The sequence below is a fragment of the Mustelus asterias genome, chromosome 17 (genome assembly GCF_964213995.1).
Source record: "Mustelus asterias chromosome 17, sMusAst1.hap1.1, whole genome shotgun sequence".
NCBI lineage: Eukaryota > Metazoa > Chordata > Chondrichthyes > Carcharhiniformes > Triakidae > Mustelus > Mustelus asterias.
Window position 1 is genome coordinate 10,933,576 of NC_135817.1, and position 17,889 is coordinate 10,951,464.

The window sequence follows — 17,889 nt, forward strand, 5'->3', positions numbered from 1 at the left end:
AAAATGAAAGAAGGACGATAAAATGAGATGAAACGAAATGAAATAAAATAAATGGAAATGGTGTGAAGGTAGAGGAAAGAGTTCATGCTCTGAAGTTGTTGAACTCAATGTTCAGTCTGGAAGGCTGTAAAGTGCCCAATTGGGAGATGAGGTGCTGTCCCTCCAGTTTGCTTCCAATTTCCACCCCTCTATCACCTCCACATGGTCCACCTCTAATACTCCTCTTCCCTTCCTTGACCTCTCTGTCTCCATTTCTGGTGATAAACTGTCCACTAGTATCCATTACAAGCCCATTGACTCTTGTGTTTGTTCTGATAAGTGCAAGGCAAAAAACTTCAATTGCACGTCTCTTTTTGCAGCAATGCGCATAGGACAAAAGGAGACCATTCAGCCCATCGACTCTGCACTACTCTTTGACAGAGCATCTTATCCAGGCTCCTTCCCCCACCCTATCCCTGTAATGTTTCCCATGGCTAATCCACCTACCCTTGGGACACTAAGAGGCAATTTAGCATGGCCAATCAACCTAACCAGCACATCTTTGGATTCTGGGAGGACACTGGAGCACCCAGAGGAAACCCACGCAGACACGAGGAGAACGTACAGACTTTGTATGACAGTGACCCAAGCTGGGAATTGAACTTAGGTCCCTGACGCTGTGAGGCAGCAGTGCTAACCACTGTGTCACCGTACCACCAAGCCCTGTATGACCAAGCAACGATTCTAAGATCATCTTCTGCTATGATTGAATGTGGAGAATTGTTCAGGTTTATAAGCGATCACCTTTAGGATTTTTAGATCCAGTTAACAGGTTCATGGGTTCATGAAGGGAAGGTCATGTTTGACTAATTTGGTGGAATTCTTTGAGAACATTACATGTGCAGTGGACAATGGGGAATCTGTGGATGTGGTGTATCTGGATTTCCAGAAGGCATTTGACAAGGTGCCGCACCAAAGACTGCTACATAAGATAAAGGTGCACGGTGTTACGGGTAATGTATTAGCATGGATAGAGGATTGGTTAACTAACAGAAAGCAAAGAGTGGGGGTAAATGGGTGTTTTTGTGGTTGGCGATCAGTGACTAGTAGTGTGCCTCAGGGATCAGTGTTGGGACTGCAATTGTTTATGATTTACATGGATGATTTGGAGTTGGGGACCAAGTGTAGTGTGTCAAAATTCGCAGATGACACTAAGATGAGTGGCAGAGCAAAGTGTGCAGAGGATGCTGAAAGTCTGCAAAGGAATATAGATAGTCTAAGTGAGTGGGCGAGGGTCTGGCAGATGGAGTACAATGTTGGTAAATGTGAGGTCATCCATTTTGGTAGGAATAACAGCAAAATGGACTATTATTTAAATGATAAAAAATTGCAGCATGCTGCTGTGCAGAGGGACCTGGGTGTCCTTGTGCAAGAATCTCAAGGAGTTGGTTTGCAGGTGCAGCAGGTAATTAAGAAGGCAAATGGAATTTTGTCCTTCATTGCTAGAGGGATGGAGTTTAAAAACAGCGAGGTTATGTTGCAGCTGTATAAGGTGCTGGTGAGGCCACACCTGGAGTACTGTGTACAGTTTTGGTCTCCTTACTTGAGAAAGGATATACTGACACTGGAGGGGGTGCAGAGGAGATTCACTGGGTTGAATCCGGAGTTGAGAGGGTTGGCTTATGAGGAGAGATTGAGTAGACTGGGGCTATACTCATTGGAATTCAGAAGAATGAGGAGAGATCTTATAGAAACATATAAGATTATGAAGGGAATAGATAAGATAGAAGAAGGGAAGCTGTTTCCACTGGCAGGTGAAACTAGAACTAGGGGACATAGCTCAAAATAACGGGAAGCAGATTTAGGACTGAGTTGAGGAGGAACTTCTTCACACAAAGGGTGGTGAGTCTGTGGAATTCCCTGCCCAGTGAAGCAGTTGAGGCTACCTCATTGAATGTTTTTAAGGCAAGGATAGATAAATTTTTGAACAGTAAAGGAATTAAGGGCGAGTAAGTGGAATTGAGTCCGTGAAAAGATCAAATATGAACTTATTGAATGGCGGAGCAGGCTCGAGGGGCCAGACGGCCTATTCATGCTCCTAGTTCTTATGTTCTTATGTAACAGGCTCCAATTCAGTTACAATAACAGACGTCACAGCATAGGGAGGAAGATGGTGGTGTAGAGATATTGCCATTGGACCAGTATCCAGAGGCCCAGGCTAGTGTTCTGGAGATAGGGTTTAACTTTAATTAGTAAATCTAAACTAGTCTCCGAATTACCATCGATACTTGTAAAAATCCATCTGTTTAACTCATGTCCTTTAGGGACGGAAATCTGCCAACCTTACCTGGTCTGGCCTACATGTGACTCCAGAGCCACAGCAATATGCTTGACTCTCAAATGCCCTCTAAAATGGCCTAGCAAGCGACTCAGTTCAAGGAAAACTAGGAAGTGACACCAGCAAAATAAATAGACACTTATTTAAATCTACTGTTTGTGAGATTTGTATTGAATACAAATTAAATTTTGTTCCTTTATTTCTGTTTGCAGGCTGCCAGGAATTGCTTGGTTGATAAAACACTGATTGTTAAAGTGTGTGACTTTGGAATGGCCAGGTAATTATATTGAAGTGGAGTACCTCACTGCTCTGTGTCATTCTACTACCACTCCTGAACTGTCTTCCTGAAATGCAGCAACGGCTCATTGTTGGTAACATTTGCTACAGTTAACGCCAGTCAGTGATTATGGGTGCTTCAGTTTCTCTGCTTTTCCAATCTCCACGTCCATCTCAGGGTGGGAAGGAATGGGAGTTGTTTTGCTGGCTGTTTGCAGCTGGTTCTCTGATCCCCGCTGGTTAACATTGCCAGTTGAATTAAGGGAGGTGATGGCCTAATATTATTGCGTTATAAAGCGGAGGTTGATTCCCTCTCCGAGAGCTAACACTCAACCACTCAAAGAGCAGTATCTCACTTAATAATCTGTTAAAAGTGTGCAATAAATAGTACGATCTGCTCTTCAGCAACTTCTGTGGTTAAATCAAAATAACTCCCTGAGACTCTCTCTTTAAAATCAACAAGTAACACTTTATTTATCTAACTAACAGTGAACAGGTGAGCTAAACTATTAACAAACCAAATAAAACATAATTCTAATGGAATGTTGTTTAGATAAATACAAATCCCACTTATTAACAAAAAAAAAGATTTTTTTTAGTCACTCTCAAAATACAACCAGCTTTTATCTTCCGGAATCTTCTTTCTTCTGTCTGGAATCTTTGTTTTATTTTGGTACCTTTTCTATTCAGATGAGGCTTTGAGCTAAAAGCTATTAGCTGTGGCAGAGAGAGAACACTTGCTGGCTGTCTCTCTGGATCTGAGAGCTGGCTCTTATACCCCCGATGACATCCCAATATCCCCACAATAGGTTCCCAGGTTACCAAACCATCAAATTCAAATCTGATAGGCCGCTGTTGTTCAAATGCCTAGTTTAAAATGATCGGGCAAAATTCAAAAACAGCCCGTTGTCTTGGCAGCACCACTGCCTGGCCTCGCAATATAATGTTTCAGTCTGTGTACTGCATGTACCTGCAAAAAAAAAGACCTTTTAAAGGAGCCATGCAATTTTAGAATGCTGAGCATTCTATAATTTTACAAACACCAACTTCACTAGATATTAATCCAGAAACTCAGCTAATGTTCTGGGGACCGAGGTTCGAATCCCGCCATGGCAGATGGTGGAATTTAAATCCAATATAAAAAATCTGTAATTAAGAATCTACGAATGACCATGAAACCATTGTCGATTGTCGAAAAAACTCATCTGGTTCACTAATGTCTATTAGGGAAGGAAATCTGCTGTCCTTAACTGGCCTGGCCTACCATGTGACTCCAGAGCCACAGCAATATGCCTGACTCTTAATTGTCCTCTAAAATGGTTTAGCAAGTGACACAGTCGAGCCCACAGCATGTGGGCTGCAGCGGTTCAAGAAGGCAGCTCATCACCACCTTTTCAAGGGCAACTAGGGATGGACAATAAATGTTGGCCAGCCAGGGACGCTCATTTCCCATGAATTTTTTTTTTTTAAATAGCTGCAGGGAGTAGCTAATAAATGGAATTTAACAGAAATGGGAAAAATTAATCTCAAAACCTTGTCAAAAGCCTGGAAGGCATTGCAATCTGTTAGCAAACTTGGCCAAGGTTGATGAAGGAGGAATGGATGGTGAACTGATGGACCCCAATGAGGGGAAGGGAAGCCCAAGGTGCAGGCAAATGGTGAAATGATCCAGCCTCCAACTGCATGTTTCATTGCTGCTGAAGTGAAAACCTTTCCTTACATGAGGTAAGTAATTCTCCATGCCAGTCCGGCCTTCACCATGCCAGTCCGGCCTTCACCATGCCTGTCCGGCCATCACCATGCCAGTCCGGCCATCACCATGCCAGTCCGGCCATCACCATGCCAGTCCGGCCTTCACCATGCCAGTCCGGCCATCACCATGCCAGTCCGGCCTTCACTATGCCAGTCCGGCCTTCACCATGCCTGTCCGGCCATCACCATGCCAGTCCGGCCTTCATCATGCCAGTCCGGCCTTCATCATGCCAGTCTGGCCAGCAGCTTGGCAGAGAGATGGAGCCAAGATTCAGGCCACAGCTGCCCATTACAATCACTGGACCACAGCTGCCCATTACAATCACTGGAGTGCAGCTTCCCATTGCAGTCACTGGAGCGCAGCTGCCCATTGCAGTCACTGGAGCGCAGCTCCCCGTTACAGTCACTGGAGCGCAGCTGCCCATTGCAGTCACTGGAGCGCAGCTCCCCGTTACAGTCACTGGAGCGCAGCTCCCATTACAGTCACTGGAGCGCAGCTGCCCATTACAGTCACTGGAGCATAGCTGCCCATTACAATCACTGGAGCATAGCTTCCCATTACAGTCACTGGACCGCAGCTGCACATTACAGTCACTGGAGCGCAGCTCCCATTGCAGTCACTGGAGCGCAGCTGCCCATTGCAGTCACTGGAGCGCAGCTCCCCGTTACAGTCACTGGAGCGCAGCTCCCATTACAGTCACTGGAGCGCAGCTGCTCATTACAGTCACTGGAGCATAGCTGCCCATTACAATCACTGGAGCGCAGCTGCCCATTACAGTCACTGGAGCGCAGCTGCCCATTAAGCACAGATTCCTATTACAATCACTGGCACACAGCTGCCCATTACAGTCACTGGAGCATAGCTGCACATTACAATCACTGGAGCGTAGCTGCCCATTACAATCACTGGAGCGCAGCTGCCCATTACAGTCACTGGAGCGCAGCTGCCTATTACAGTCACTGAAGTACAGGAAAGTTGAGTTAAGGCCAAAGTCAGGTCAGCCAGAATAATTTTAAATGGTGGAGTAGGGTCAAGGGACCTAATGGTCTACTCCTGCTCATCATTCTTATGATCTTAGTTCTGTTTCCATCTCTCCGCTGACTAGGACATTGGAAGTTGCCTGTGCACAGTGCCAAACAGGCTGGCGGGGTCGAGATGCTGTGTGCCCTGCCTAGGGAATCGCAAACACTGGGCTACAGTCTCAGGATAAGAGACTGAGCATCCAGGACTGAGATGAGGAGGACCTTCTTCACTTAAAGGATTGCGATTCTCTGGAATTCTCTACCCCAGAGGGCTGCAGATGTTCCATGTTGAATATATTTAAGATTAAGATAGACAGATTTTTAGTCTCCCCGAGAATGAAGGGATATGGGGAATGGGCAGGAAATCAGCCATGATTGAATTGAATGGTGGAGCAGGCGTGCGGGGTCATCTGGTCTCCATTCCTGCTCCTATTTTTTAACGTTCCCTCTGTCCTCCAAATGAGATCTGGCCACCTCTAACTGTCGGTATCCCCAGTTCCAGATTAATATTGAACTGGAACACCAATTCCAGGCCAGTCTCCGCTCCAAATACACTGGAGGACAGGTCTCTGGTACAAGGCCCAGGCTGCACTGTATAGACTGCCACAACTTGGGCACGAGACTACTACCCGTGTGACTGAATAATGCCCAGCGCACGTACGTGTCACCACCAGGCCCCCAGCACCCATCCACCCACCACAGTATATATTGGACCATCACACTTGAACTGCGTGATCCAATCTTTTGCAGAAAACACCCACGTCTCAGTCAACCTTTGGCACACTTTGGCAACATTACATTGTGGCCAGTGCATAGATAGATGATGAATTTCAAGTCACTTGTTTGTGTCGGTCACTTGTGTTTGAAACGTTGAGGAATATTTCAGGGCCGGAGCCACTAACTGTTGTCATTCCTCAGGTACGTTCTCGATGATCAGTACACCAGCTCGTCAGGAACCAAATTCCCAGTGAAGTGGTCATCTCCAGAGATCTTCTCCTACTCAAAGTTCAGCAGTAAATCAGACGTCTGGGCCTTTGGTGAGCACATACTTTCTGGGTCACCATTGTAATGTAATCAGGTTCTGATATATTCCGATATATATTATTTTATATTCATTCATGGGAAGTGGGCATTGCTGGCTGGACCAGCATTTTTGATTTGATTTGATTTATTATTGTCACATGTATTAACATACAGTGAAAAGTATTGTTTCTTGCACACTATACAGACAAAGCATACCGTTCATAGAGAAGGAATCGGGAGAGTGCAGAATGTAGTGTTACAGTCATAGCTAGGGTGTAGAGAAAGATCAACTTAATATCAGGTAGGTCCATTCAAATGTCTGATGGCAGCAGGGAAGAAGCTGTTCTTGAGTTGGTTGGTACGTGACCTCAGACTTTTGTATCTTTTTCCCAACAGAAGAAGGTGGAAGAGAGAATGTCCGGGGTGCGTGGGGACCTTAATTATGCTGGCTACTTTGGCAAGGCAGCGGGAAGTGTAGACAGAGTCAATGGATGGGAGGCTGGTTTGCGTGATGGACTGGGCTACATTCACGACCCTTAGTAGTTTCTTGCAGTCTTGGAAAGGGCAGGAGCCATACCAAGCTGTGATACACCCAGAAAGAATGCTTTGTATGGTGCATCTGTAAAAGTTGGTGAGAGTCGAAGTGGACATGCCAAATTTACTTAGTCTTCTGAGAAAGTAGAGGCGTTGGTGGGCTTTCTTAACAATAGTGTCAGCACAGAGGGACCAGGACAGTTGTTGGTGATCTGAACACCTAAAAACCTGAAGCTCTCGACCATTTTTACTTCGTCTCCATTGATGTAAACGGGCATGTTCTCCTTTACGCTCCCTGAAGTCGATGACTATCTCCTTCATTTTGTTGACATTGAGGGAGAGATTATTGTTGCCACACCAGTTCACCAGATTCTCTATGTCATTCCTGTACTCTGTCTCGTCATTGTTTGAGATCTGACCCACTACAGTGGTGTCGTCAGCAAACTTAAAAATCGAGTTGGAGAGGAATTTGGCCACAGAGTCATAGATGTATAAGGAGTACAGTAGGGGGCTGAGAACACAGCCTTGTGGGGCACCGGTGTTGAGGATGATCGTGGAGGAGGTGTTTTTGCCTCTCCTTACTGATTGCGGTCTGTGGGTTAGGAAGTTCAGCATCCAGTCGCAGAGGGAAGAGTCAAGCCCCTGGCCACGGAGTTTGGAGATGAGTTTCGTAGCCCATTTATTGCCAATCCCTGAGGGCATTTAAGAGTCAACCACATTGCTGTGGGTCTGGAGTCACATGTGGGCCAGACCGGGTAAGGATGGCAGATTTCCTTCCCTAAAGGACAATATCCTCACAACTTTCACAATGCAGCATCCTCTCACACATATACACGCTGGGGCATGCGTTGCACATCTAAACAGGCTTGTGTCTTTACAACTTTATCATATAAAGTATCGTGCATCATTTTTGTCAATGCGTTGTGCTTGGACTTCCTCGGAGTGGGAGTCAGCATTGGATTGCCGCTCCATTTCTAGACTTTTGCCTGAAATTCTTTTTTAACCCCGTGTCGCCCGACATTCCACACAGGCCAGACACGATGTGGGCAGCGCAGCATGTCCCCAGAGCCTAGTGTCGAAGGACAGATTAGTTGAGGGGATGGAGGCCATGCCCACATTTTTACAACACTAGCTTCCATAAACCAGGAGACTTTAAAGGGGGAGTAGGAGAGTCCTGTGAAGTTGGGGGAATCCACTGGAGGTGGTAGTCGGGGGCGGGAGACACCTGGGTTTTCGAAGGGTTCAAGGAGTCCCGTCGGGTGTCAGTCTCAGTCTGTGCTACTCAGAAGTTAGAAGAGGTATAGTGTTCCTAACATCCTTTGTGTAACGATGGGCGTAACACCGTCAGAACCAGCAGAAGTTTGCGATTTAAATTGTGTTTTTGGGTGATTCCCAGCGCAGAATCAATTTTCCAGGGAAGGTTTGCCCTTTGATTTGATTTATTATTGTCACATGTATTATTATACAGTAGAAAGTATTGTTTCTTCTGTGCTATACAGAGAAAGCATACTGTACATAGAGAAGGAAACGAGAGAGTGCAGAATGTAGTGTTACAGTCATAGCTAGGGTGTCGAGAAAGATCAACTTAATGTGAAGTAGATCCATTCAAAAATCTGATGGCAGCAGGGAAGAAGCTGTTCTTGAGTCGATTGGTACATGACCTCAGACTTTTGTGTTGACAGGGAAGTGAAGACAGACAGCCGCCGGGCAAATGCACTCAGATCCTTAGCTGAGAACTTTGAAAGGGGATTTCCCAGCACAGCTTTGCGGCACTTCCCCAGTACGATACCCTGGGGCTGGGAGGTTACGGTCCATAAACACTGTTCCTGTTGCCTGATGATCGCAATGAACCTTCCCCCTACAGAAATAACAGTTACAATGAGAGTGATAATGGGAACTCAAAATACAAATAATAAAGCATTAATGTTAGAGAAGAATGGGTAAATCCACACTCTGATTGTCCACAATTGGGTGACACAGTGGCACAGTGGTTGGCACTGCTGTCTCACCGCGCCAAAGACCCATGTTCAATTCCAGCCCCGAGTTTGCACGTTCTCCCTGGATCTGCGTGGGTTCCTCCAGGTGCTCCGGTTCCTCCCAAACTCCAAAGATATGCAGGTTAGGTTGGTTGGCCGTGCTAAATTGACCCTAGAGTCAGGGGGATTCGTGGGTAGAATTATTGGGGTTACGGGGATAAGACCTGGGTGAGATTGTTGTCGGTGTAAGCTCGATGGGCTGAATGGCCACCTCCTGCACCTTAGGGATTCTATGATGATGATTTTATTCTATGAACTCTGATTATACATAAGAACCTGTGCAGGACAAAACTTTCCACTTCATAAGAACCAGTTTTTAAACTGTGCCTTTAATGTTAAATATCCCAAGAGATGTAATCAGCATTGAAAAAGCAGGAGTGAACAAAGAACAAACAAAGAGCAATACAGCACAGGAACAGGCCCTTCGGCCCTCCAAACCTGCGCCGCTCATGTGCCCAACTAGACCATTCGTTTGTATCCCTCTATTCCCAGTCTGTTCATGTGGCTATCTAGATAAGTCTTAAACGATCCCAGCGTGTCCGCCTCAATCACCTTGCTTGGCAGCGCATTCCAGGCCCCCACCACCCTCTGTGTAAAATACGTCCCCCTGACATCTGTGTTGAACCTTGCCCCTCTCACCTTGAACCCGTGACCCCTTGTGTTCGTCACCTCCGACCTGGGAAAATGCTTCCCACTGTTCACCCTATCTATGCCCTTCATAATTTTATACACCTCTATTAGGTCGCCCCTCATCCTCCGTCTTTCCAGGGAGAACAACCCCAGTTTACCCAATCTCTCCTCATAGCTAAGACCCTCCATACCAGGCAACATCCTGGTAAACCTTCTCTGTACTCTCTCCAAAGCCTCCACGTCCTTCTGGTAGTGTGGCGACCAGAACTGGACGCAGTATTCCAAATGTGGCCTAACCCACGTTCTATACAGCCGCAACATCATATGCCAACTTTTATATTCTATGCCCTGTCCAATAAAGGCAAGCGTGCCATATGCCTTCTTGGCCACCCTCTCCACCTGTGCTGCCACCTTTAAGGATCTATGGACTTGTACACCCAGGTCCCTCTGTGTGTCTATACTCCTGATGGTTCTGCCATGTATTGTATACCTCCCCCTTACATTAGATCTACCGAAACGCATCACTTCGCATTTATCTGGATTAAATTCCATCTGCCATTTCTCCGCCCAATTTTCCAGCCTATCTATATCCTGCTGTATTCTCTGACAATGTTCATCACTATCTGCAACTCCAGCAATCTTCGTGTCGTCCGCAAACTTACTGATCACACCAGCTACATCTTCCTCCAAATCATTTATATATATATCACAAACAGCAGAAGGCAATGCTATGGACCTGTCGGTCTGTTCAGCTATTCAGTGAGCATGGCTGATTTGTATAATTTCTTTAAAAGCACCATGATAATTCTCCTGATGTGTGCGGCGTACTGTAGAAATTAATCTTCACTTCCTAGAGCTCGCACCAACTACATTCATTCAAAATGGTATTCAAAGGCATCTTAAAACAAGGACAATTGTCTTTAACCTCACTGTGTACGAGGCAGTTTGGTCCATTTGTCAAAATATCAAGAATTCTCCCTCCCCAGACACCATTGACCTGCTTACTCTGGGACTGAGGGTTCTGAGTACATAACGCCTGGACTACCCAGGGGGTCTGTCCTAACCTCAACCTTGTTCAACTTACCCCAGCAGCAACTTGCCCTCAACCCCATCCCAAAGGTTTATCTGTGCAGATGATATCTGCTGTACCACACCTCCCCAGAACTGGATGATAGGCTAAATAACAATATTGCAAAGCTGGCCAGCAACTGCAAGACGTGATTCCTCAAACCAAGCCCCAGTAAAGCAGTCTCCAGCACATTCCAGCTTCGTAATGTCAGCACTAAGAGTGAATTAAACTTCACCCTCAGACAGTGAGGTATCCATGGGGTCACCAATTGTGATGCAGTCTAAACACTTACTCACATTGTCGAAGACTGTCAGACTCTGGGGACGATTGTTGCTTCAATGTCCTGACCAGGATTTCTCTCATTCCCCTGTGGGACTGTCACTTGGAAATGGTGAGGGAGCCTAGGCTCCCAGAGGACATCACTCCCACTTCTCCTATTGGCTACCACCTCCTCCAGCCTATGATGACAAAGGTTATAATAGGCCCTGAGAAGCAGTGGACAAGATTCTGGCTCCCTGGAGTGAGAGGGCTTTGAAGCAGCTTTCTTTCTCTGTAAACGAGCCGCCAAACAGTTTCTGATGTAGACCTGGGTCTCTGCCTATGAGATTATCCAGCCTCGGATTCTGATACTGTGGCACAGGATCAAATAGCAACTCCGTAAGGGCTTGGTGACTGGCCAGTGGTGAACTCATGATGTGGCAATGCTGGCATTGGACTGGGGTGGGCACATAGGAAGTCTCACAACACTAGGTTTAAGTCCAACAGGTTTATTTGGAATCACGAGTTTTCGGAGCGCGACTCCCTCATTAGGTAAGTGTGAAACCTCTTACAGTGGTGAGCTAAAGCATGTTGGCTGGAATTCTCTGGAATCCTGCTGGGTGGCACGGTGGCACAGTGGTTAGCACTGCTGCCTCACAGCACCAGAGACCCGGGTTCAATTCTGGCCTCGTGTGACTGTCTGTATATAGTTAGCACATTCTCCCCATGTCTGCATGGGTTTCCTCTGGGTGTTCCAGTTTCCTCCCACAGTTCAAAGATAGAATCCCTACAGTGCAGAAGGAGGCCTTTCTTCCTAGGCCCTGTCCCCGTAACCCTACATATTTACCCCTTTAATCCCTCTAACCTATGCATTCGGGACACTAAGGGACAATTTAGCATGGCCAATGCACCTAACCCGCACATCTTTGGACTGTGGGAGGAAACTGAAGCCCCCGGAGGAAACCCACGCAGACACGAGGAGAATGTGCAAACTTCACACAGACAGTGACCCAAGCTGGGAATCGAACCCAGGTCCCTGGAGCTGTGAGGCAGCAGTGCTAACCACTATGCCACCGTGTCACCCAGATGTGCTGGTTAGGTGGGTTGGTCATGCTAAATTACCCCTTAGTGCCCAAAGATGTGTGTAGGTGTGGATTAGCGGGGCAAATACATTGGGTTGTGGGGATAGGGCCTGGGCAATATGCTCTGTTAGAAAGTCAGGGCAGACTCGATGGGCTGAATGCCCTCCTTCTGCTCTGTAGGGATTCTATGATAATTAACAAATCACAACTTGGGGAACACAGAGTGTTGGCGGATTGAGTGGAACTTCACTGCAGGAAGGATAATCCTGGCCCAGTCTCTATTACTTGAGTTGTATTTTGCTGACAAAATAACAGAGACTGAACATCAAGGAGAACTGTTCAAAGTGAATTCTTTGAGAGGTACTGAGGACAAAGTAAGGTGTGTTAATTTTATTTATCATTCTTAATCCAATAATGTTGCACCATAAACATTACAATAAAAAGTGGCTGGTCTCAATTATCTACCAACTTCCATTATCCATTTGGGATTGGGGATTAATTGCCCTCGAATACGGTGGGGAACGAAAGATCCACGGCATGCGTAAAAATAATTATTTATTTACAGGTACACAGGTCACTGAAAGTGGCAATGCAGGTGGAGAAGGTCGTCAAGAAGGTATACTTGCCTTCATTGGCCGGGGTATTGAGTTTAAAAATTGGCAAGTCATGTTGCAGCTTTATAGAACCTTAGTTAGGCCGCACTTGGAATATAGTGTTCAATTCTGGTCGCCACACTACCAGAAGGATGTGGAGGCTTTGGAGAGAGTACAGAAAAGATTTACCAGGATGTTGCCTGGTATGGAGGTCATTAGCTATGAGGAGAGGTTGGAGAAACTTGGTTTGTTCTCACTGGAACGACGGAGGTTGAGGGGAGATCTGATAGAAGTCTACAAGATTATGAAGGGCATGGACAGAGTGGATGGTCTGAAGCTTTTTCCCCAAGGATGGAAGAGTCAATTACTGGGGGTGTAGGTTTAAGGTGCGAGGGACAAGGTTTAAAGGAGATGTACTGGGAAGTTTTTTTACACAGAGGGTGGTGGGTGCCTGGAACTCGCTGCCGGGGAAGGTAGGGGAAGCGGATACGATAGTGACTTTTAAGGGGCTGGATAAATACGTGAATAGGATGGGAATAGAGGGATATGGTCCCCGGAAGGGTAGGGGGTTTTACTTCAGACGGGCAGCATGGTTGGTGCAGGCTTGGAGGGCCAAAGGGCCTGTTCCTGTGCTGTAATTTTCTTTGTTCTTTGTTCTATGTTTGGTGGAGTCTGTGAGACTAACACAATCTCATGATTGTGACAACATCTCTGCAGTCTATTACCCCCTTACACTGTTCTCCCACCCTCCCTTACACTGTTCTCCCACCCTGATTGTGTTCCTTACAAGACTTTCTTTATCAATCTATTGTGGGGGCCGTTCAGCAGAAACCACAGCAACTCGGGAAATATTTCCCTAAAGTGAAAACAGGACTAAGAACCAAAAACCAAAGATTTCCTCACTTCCTTGGAGGAAAATAGTTTGTAAACCAAATACCTCAGAAAGAAAAAAAATTACTGAGGGGAACATTCCTGAAGGGGAATGGATCCTCCAATCCAGTCCGTGATATTCCTTCAACAGCAATCTACCCCTAAATTACAAGCGAGGAAGTGTTAGGTTTTTTAGGGAATATAAAGACTGACAAATCCCCAGAGCCTGATGGAATCTATCCAAAGCTGCTCAGGGAGACGAGAGATGAAATCGCTGGGCCTCTGACGCAAATCTTTGTCTCGTCACGGGACACAGGTGAGGTCCCAGAGGATTGGAGGATAGCTAATGTGGTCCCGTTATTTAAGAAGGGTAGGAAGGATAACCCGGGTAATTATAGGCCGGTGAGCTTGATGTCCGTGGTAGGGAAGTTGTTGGAGAAGATTCTTAGAGATAGGATGTATGCGCATTTAGAAAGGAATAAACTAATTAACGATGGTCAGCATGGTTTTGTGAGAGGGAGGTCATGCCTCACTAACCTGGTGGAGTTTTTTGAAGAAGTGACTGGAATGGTTAACGAGGGAAGGGCCGTGGATGTCGTCTATATGGACTTTGGTAAAGCGTTTGACAAAGTCCCTCATGGTAGGTTGGTGCAAAAGGTTGGATCTCATGGGATAAAGGGGGAGGTGGCTAGATGGGTGGAGAACTGGCTTGGTCACAGAAGACAGAGGGTGGTAGTGGAAGGGTGTTTTTCCGGCTGGATGCCTGTGACTAGTGGTGTTCCGCAGGGCTCTGTATTGGGACCTCTGCTGTTTGTGATTTATATAAACGGTCTGGAAGAAGGTGTAACTGGAGTGATCAGTAAGTTTGCGGACGACACGAAAATGGCTGGACTTGCAGATAGTGAGGAACATTGTCAGAGGCTACAGAAGGATATAGATAGGCTGGAAATTTGGGCAAAGAAATGGCAGATGGAGTTCAATCCAGATAAATGCGAAGTGATGCATTTTGGTAGAACTAATGTAGGGGGGAGCTATACGATAAATGGCAGAACCATAAAGGGTGTAGATACGCAGAGGGACCTGGGTGTGCAAGTCCACAGATCCTTGAAGCTAACGTCACAGGTGGAGAAGGTGGTGAATAAGGCATATGGCATGCTTGCCTTTATAGGACGGGGCATAGAGTATAAAAGTTGGGGTCTGATGTTGCAGTTGTATAGAACGTTGGTTCGGCCGCATTTGGAATGCTGCGCCCAGTTCTGGTCGCCACACTACCAGAAGGACGTGGAGGCTTTAGAGAGAGTGCAGAGGAGGTTTACCAGGATGTTGCCTGGTATGGAAGGGCTTAGTTATGAGGAGAGATTGGGTAAACTGGGGTTGTTCTCACTGGAAAGACGGAGGATGAGGGGTGACCTAATAGAGGTGTATAAAATTATGAAAGGCATAGATAGGGTGAACGGTGGGAAGCTTTTTCCCAGGTCGGTGGTGACTTTCACGAGGGGTCATCGGTTCAAGGTGAAGGGGGGGAGGTTTAACACAGATATCAGAAGGACGTATTTTATACAGAGGGTGGTGGGGGCCTGGAATGCGCTGCCGGGCAAGGTGGTGGAGGCGGACACACTGGGAACGTTTAAGACTTATCTAGATAGCCACATGAACGGAGTGGGAACGGAGGGATACAAAAGAATGGTCTAGTTTGGACCAGGGAGCGGCGCGGGCTTGGAGGGCCGAAGGGCCTGTTCCTGTGCTGTATTGTTCTTTGTTCTTTGTTTAAATGACTTAAGACAGTTCAAGAAACACTTGATGTGGTCAGTAACAGAGCACTGGGACATTCCACTGACCTCAAAGAAAGTTTCCTACACAGCTTTTGTGATCTCTGTGACTTGGGCTTTCCCTTTCAAATGTCACTTTGTTCTCTGGCACAAAGTCAATGGAATCTCCAGGGCATCCAGCAGCAGGGATACCAGCAAGCAGGGTAAGCAGCCAATCGCAATGAGGTATCCTCACGGGCCGCAAACCAGAAAGTCACAAAGTGCAGAATCCCTTTGCTTTTAATTTTTAACTTTTGCAGATTGTGAAATAAATGATTGGGACAGCCACCTGGGTCGGGATTGAAGTAGGAGCCAAAATGTCATAAATAAACTTAAGTAAAAGTTGCACTGGTTGATCAAAGTTACATGGCTTTGAACACTGGGTCAGTGGTCTCTGGTTAATGTGTGTGTGCGAGTGCTTGAAATAAAGATAATCTCCTGTTCATTTGTATAGGAGTGCTGATGTGGGAAGTCTTTACTTTGGGAAAAATGCCGTACGAAAGATTTAACAACACAGAGCTTGTTCAGAACATCCTGTCAGGATACAGACTCTACAAGCCGCAGCTGACATCCGAGGAAATCTATCAAATTATGTCCAAATGCTGGCACAAGGCAAGTGGAACACCTGGTTAAGCTAACCAATATTGGCAGGCAAATTCTGCAGCATTAAAGCATGCTTTCCTTAGACTTATACTTCTTTTAGCATGAAAACTAAAAGGGAGAAGTTAATATGAAGAGAATTCAGATGAACTGTTATCGCAGAGATTGAAACCCTCAGTCTATTGTGGACAAGCAGGATAGTAGTGAGGCTTCTCTAGTGGTTTAATGTCTATGAGCCCTTGCTCCGGACTGAACCCAGGGTGGCAGAATGGTTAGCACGGCTGCCTCACAGCACCAGGGACCCGAGTTCAATTCCGGCCTCAGGTCACTGTCTGTGAGAAGTTTTCACTTTTTCTCCCCGTGTCTATGTGGGTTTCCTCCGGGTGCTCCAGTTTCCTCCCACAGTCCAAAGAAATGCAGGTTAGGTGGGTTGGCCATGATAAATTGCCCCTTAGTGTCCCAAGACACTAGTGGGGTAAACACGTGGAGTTATGGGGATAGGGGCTGGGTAAGATACTCTGTAAGACTCGCTGGGCCAAATGGCTTCCTCCTGTGTTGTTGGGATTCTATGAAGGAGAGTTGCTGCAATAGGGACATTACAGGCAGGCTGGGTTAAGTTTGGACATGATGACCACCCACTGGGTTAAACTCACACTGGAGGAATGGCCACCAGAAAATGATGGCTAGTGCCCAAGGAATCATGATCAATGCCCATTAAAGCTGAGTCGGACAGTTGACTGTTCGGGTGCTGATAGGGGTTGTAAACTGAACACAATGTTAAAAGAAGATGCTGCTGGGGAACTTGTGGTTAATTCTACATCCTCCTATTTCGCAGCTGCTCCATTATCAACAAGATCATGGGGTAGAAAGGGGCCTCAGAACCACCTCAAGATTTGGGGACATTTTAAAACGCAGTGTCACACACAAGGCAGTAACTCTGTGCTGAACTTCATATTTCTGGTCAACAGGGCCTGAAAACCCATCGCCACATTTCAGACCCTCCAAACCCGGCCACAGGGAAATCCATGTTGCTGGAGTTCTGTTTACCCAGAATGAAGTGGAAACTCTTTCAATCTGTTACGTATCACACTGCTCTAGCTCCAGAGATGTTGGATGGAGGTTAATAAAACCAATCCTGCTGGGATTAACCAGCCAAAACGTAATAGCCTGATAGCGAAGAAGATGGGTGAAATCCGGCAGATTGTTCAGCAAGACAGAATATTGGCTTCCAGGGTTAACAGAACAGAGAACGGAGGCAGGCGTCCAGATTAAGAATGGGAACCAGGTTCCAGACCCTTCCCCCACCTCCTGACATTTCAACTGCTTCACAACCAGTGAAGTACGACTGAGTCCAAAGATGTGCGGGTTAGGTTGATTGGCCAGGTTAAAAATTGCCCCTTAGAGTCCTGGGATGTGTAGGTTAGAGGGATTAGCGGGTAAATATGTGGGGTGGGATTCTGGTCGGTGCAGACTCGATGGGCCGAATGGCCTCCTTCTGCACTGTAGGGTTTCTATGATTCTATGAAGTGTCGTCACTGTTGGGATGTTTGAAACAGGGCTATTGATCTGTGTACAATAAGTACACAGATACGCCCAAGTACTTTTCACAAGTCCAAGTGGAGGCTTTAGGATTAGACACAGTGTTAGTATGCAGCTCACCTCAGTGAGAAGAACACACTGATTGGAGCTGCCGTCCTCACCCTGGCTCATGTGGTACATAAAACCCTCAAAGCCCCCTTGCCAATGTGACCTTTTCAAACCTTTCTATCAAATCGCACTGTGGCACTCACCAGCTGACCTGTTGTTGTGCTGTGGGCCAGTTATTGAATTTGAGCCTGGAGATAACTGCCCCACTCCTTTTCGAATTAGCGCCATGGGATCTTCCCTGATCACCTGTGAGAAATTAACGTGCCCCTCAGCTTTTCAGTGCCACCCTTGATTCCTACCCTCGCGTTTCTCGAAAGAGGCTCTGACAGACATGAAGCTGAGTTCTATTTGACAGGAGCGTTTGAAAAGGT

At 46.5% G+C, this 17,889-nt stretch overlaps 1 protein-coding gene across 1 annotated transcript in view; it reads left to right on the forward strand.

Moving 5' to 3' along the window:
- LOC144506248 (cytoplasmic tyrosine-protein kinase BMX-like) overlaps positions 1-17,889 on the forward strand; it is a 77,962-nt gene that overhangs the window by 59,596 nt on the left and 477 nt on the right. Inside the window, exons 15-17 of the mRNA XM_078232108.1 lie at positions 2,530-2,594; positions 6,287-6,405; positions 15,726-15,883. Of these exons, the coding sequence (XP_078088234.1) occupies positions 2,530-2,594; positions 6,287-6,405; positions 15,726-15,883 (342 nt within the window). The remainder of the gene's footprint in view (positions 1-2,529; positions 2,595-6,286; positions 6,406-15,725; positions 15,884-17,889) is intronic.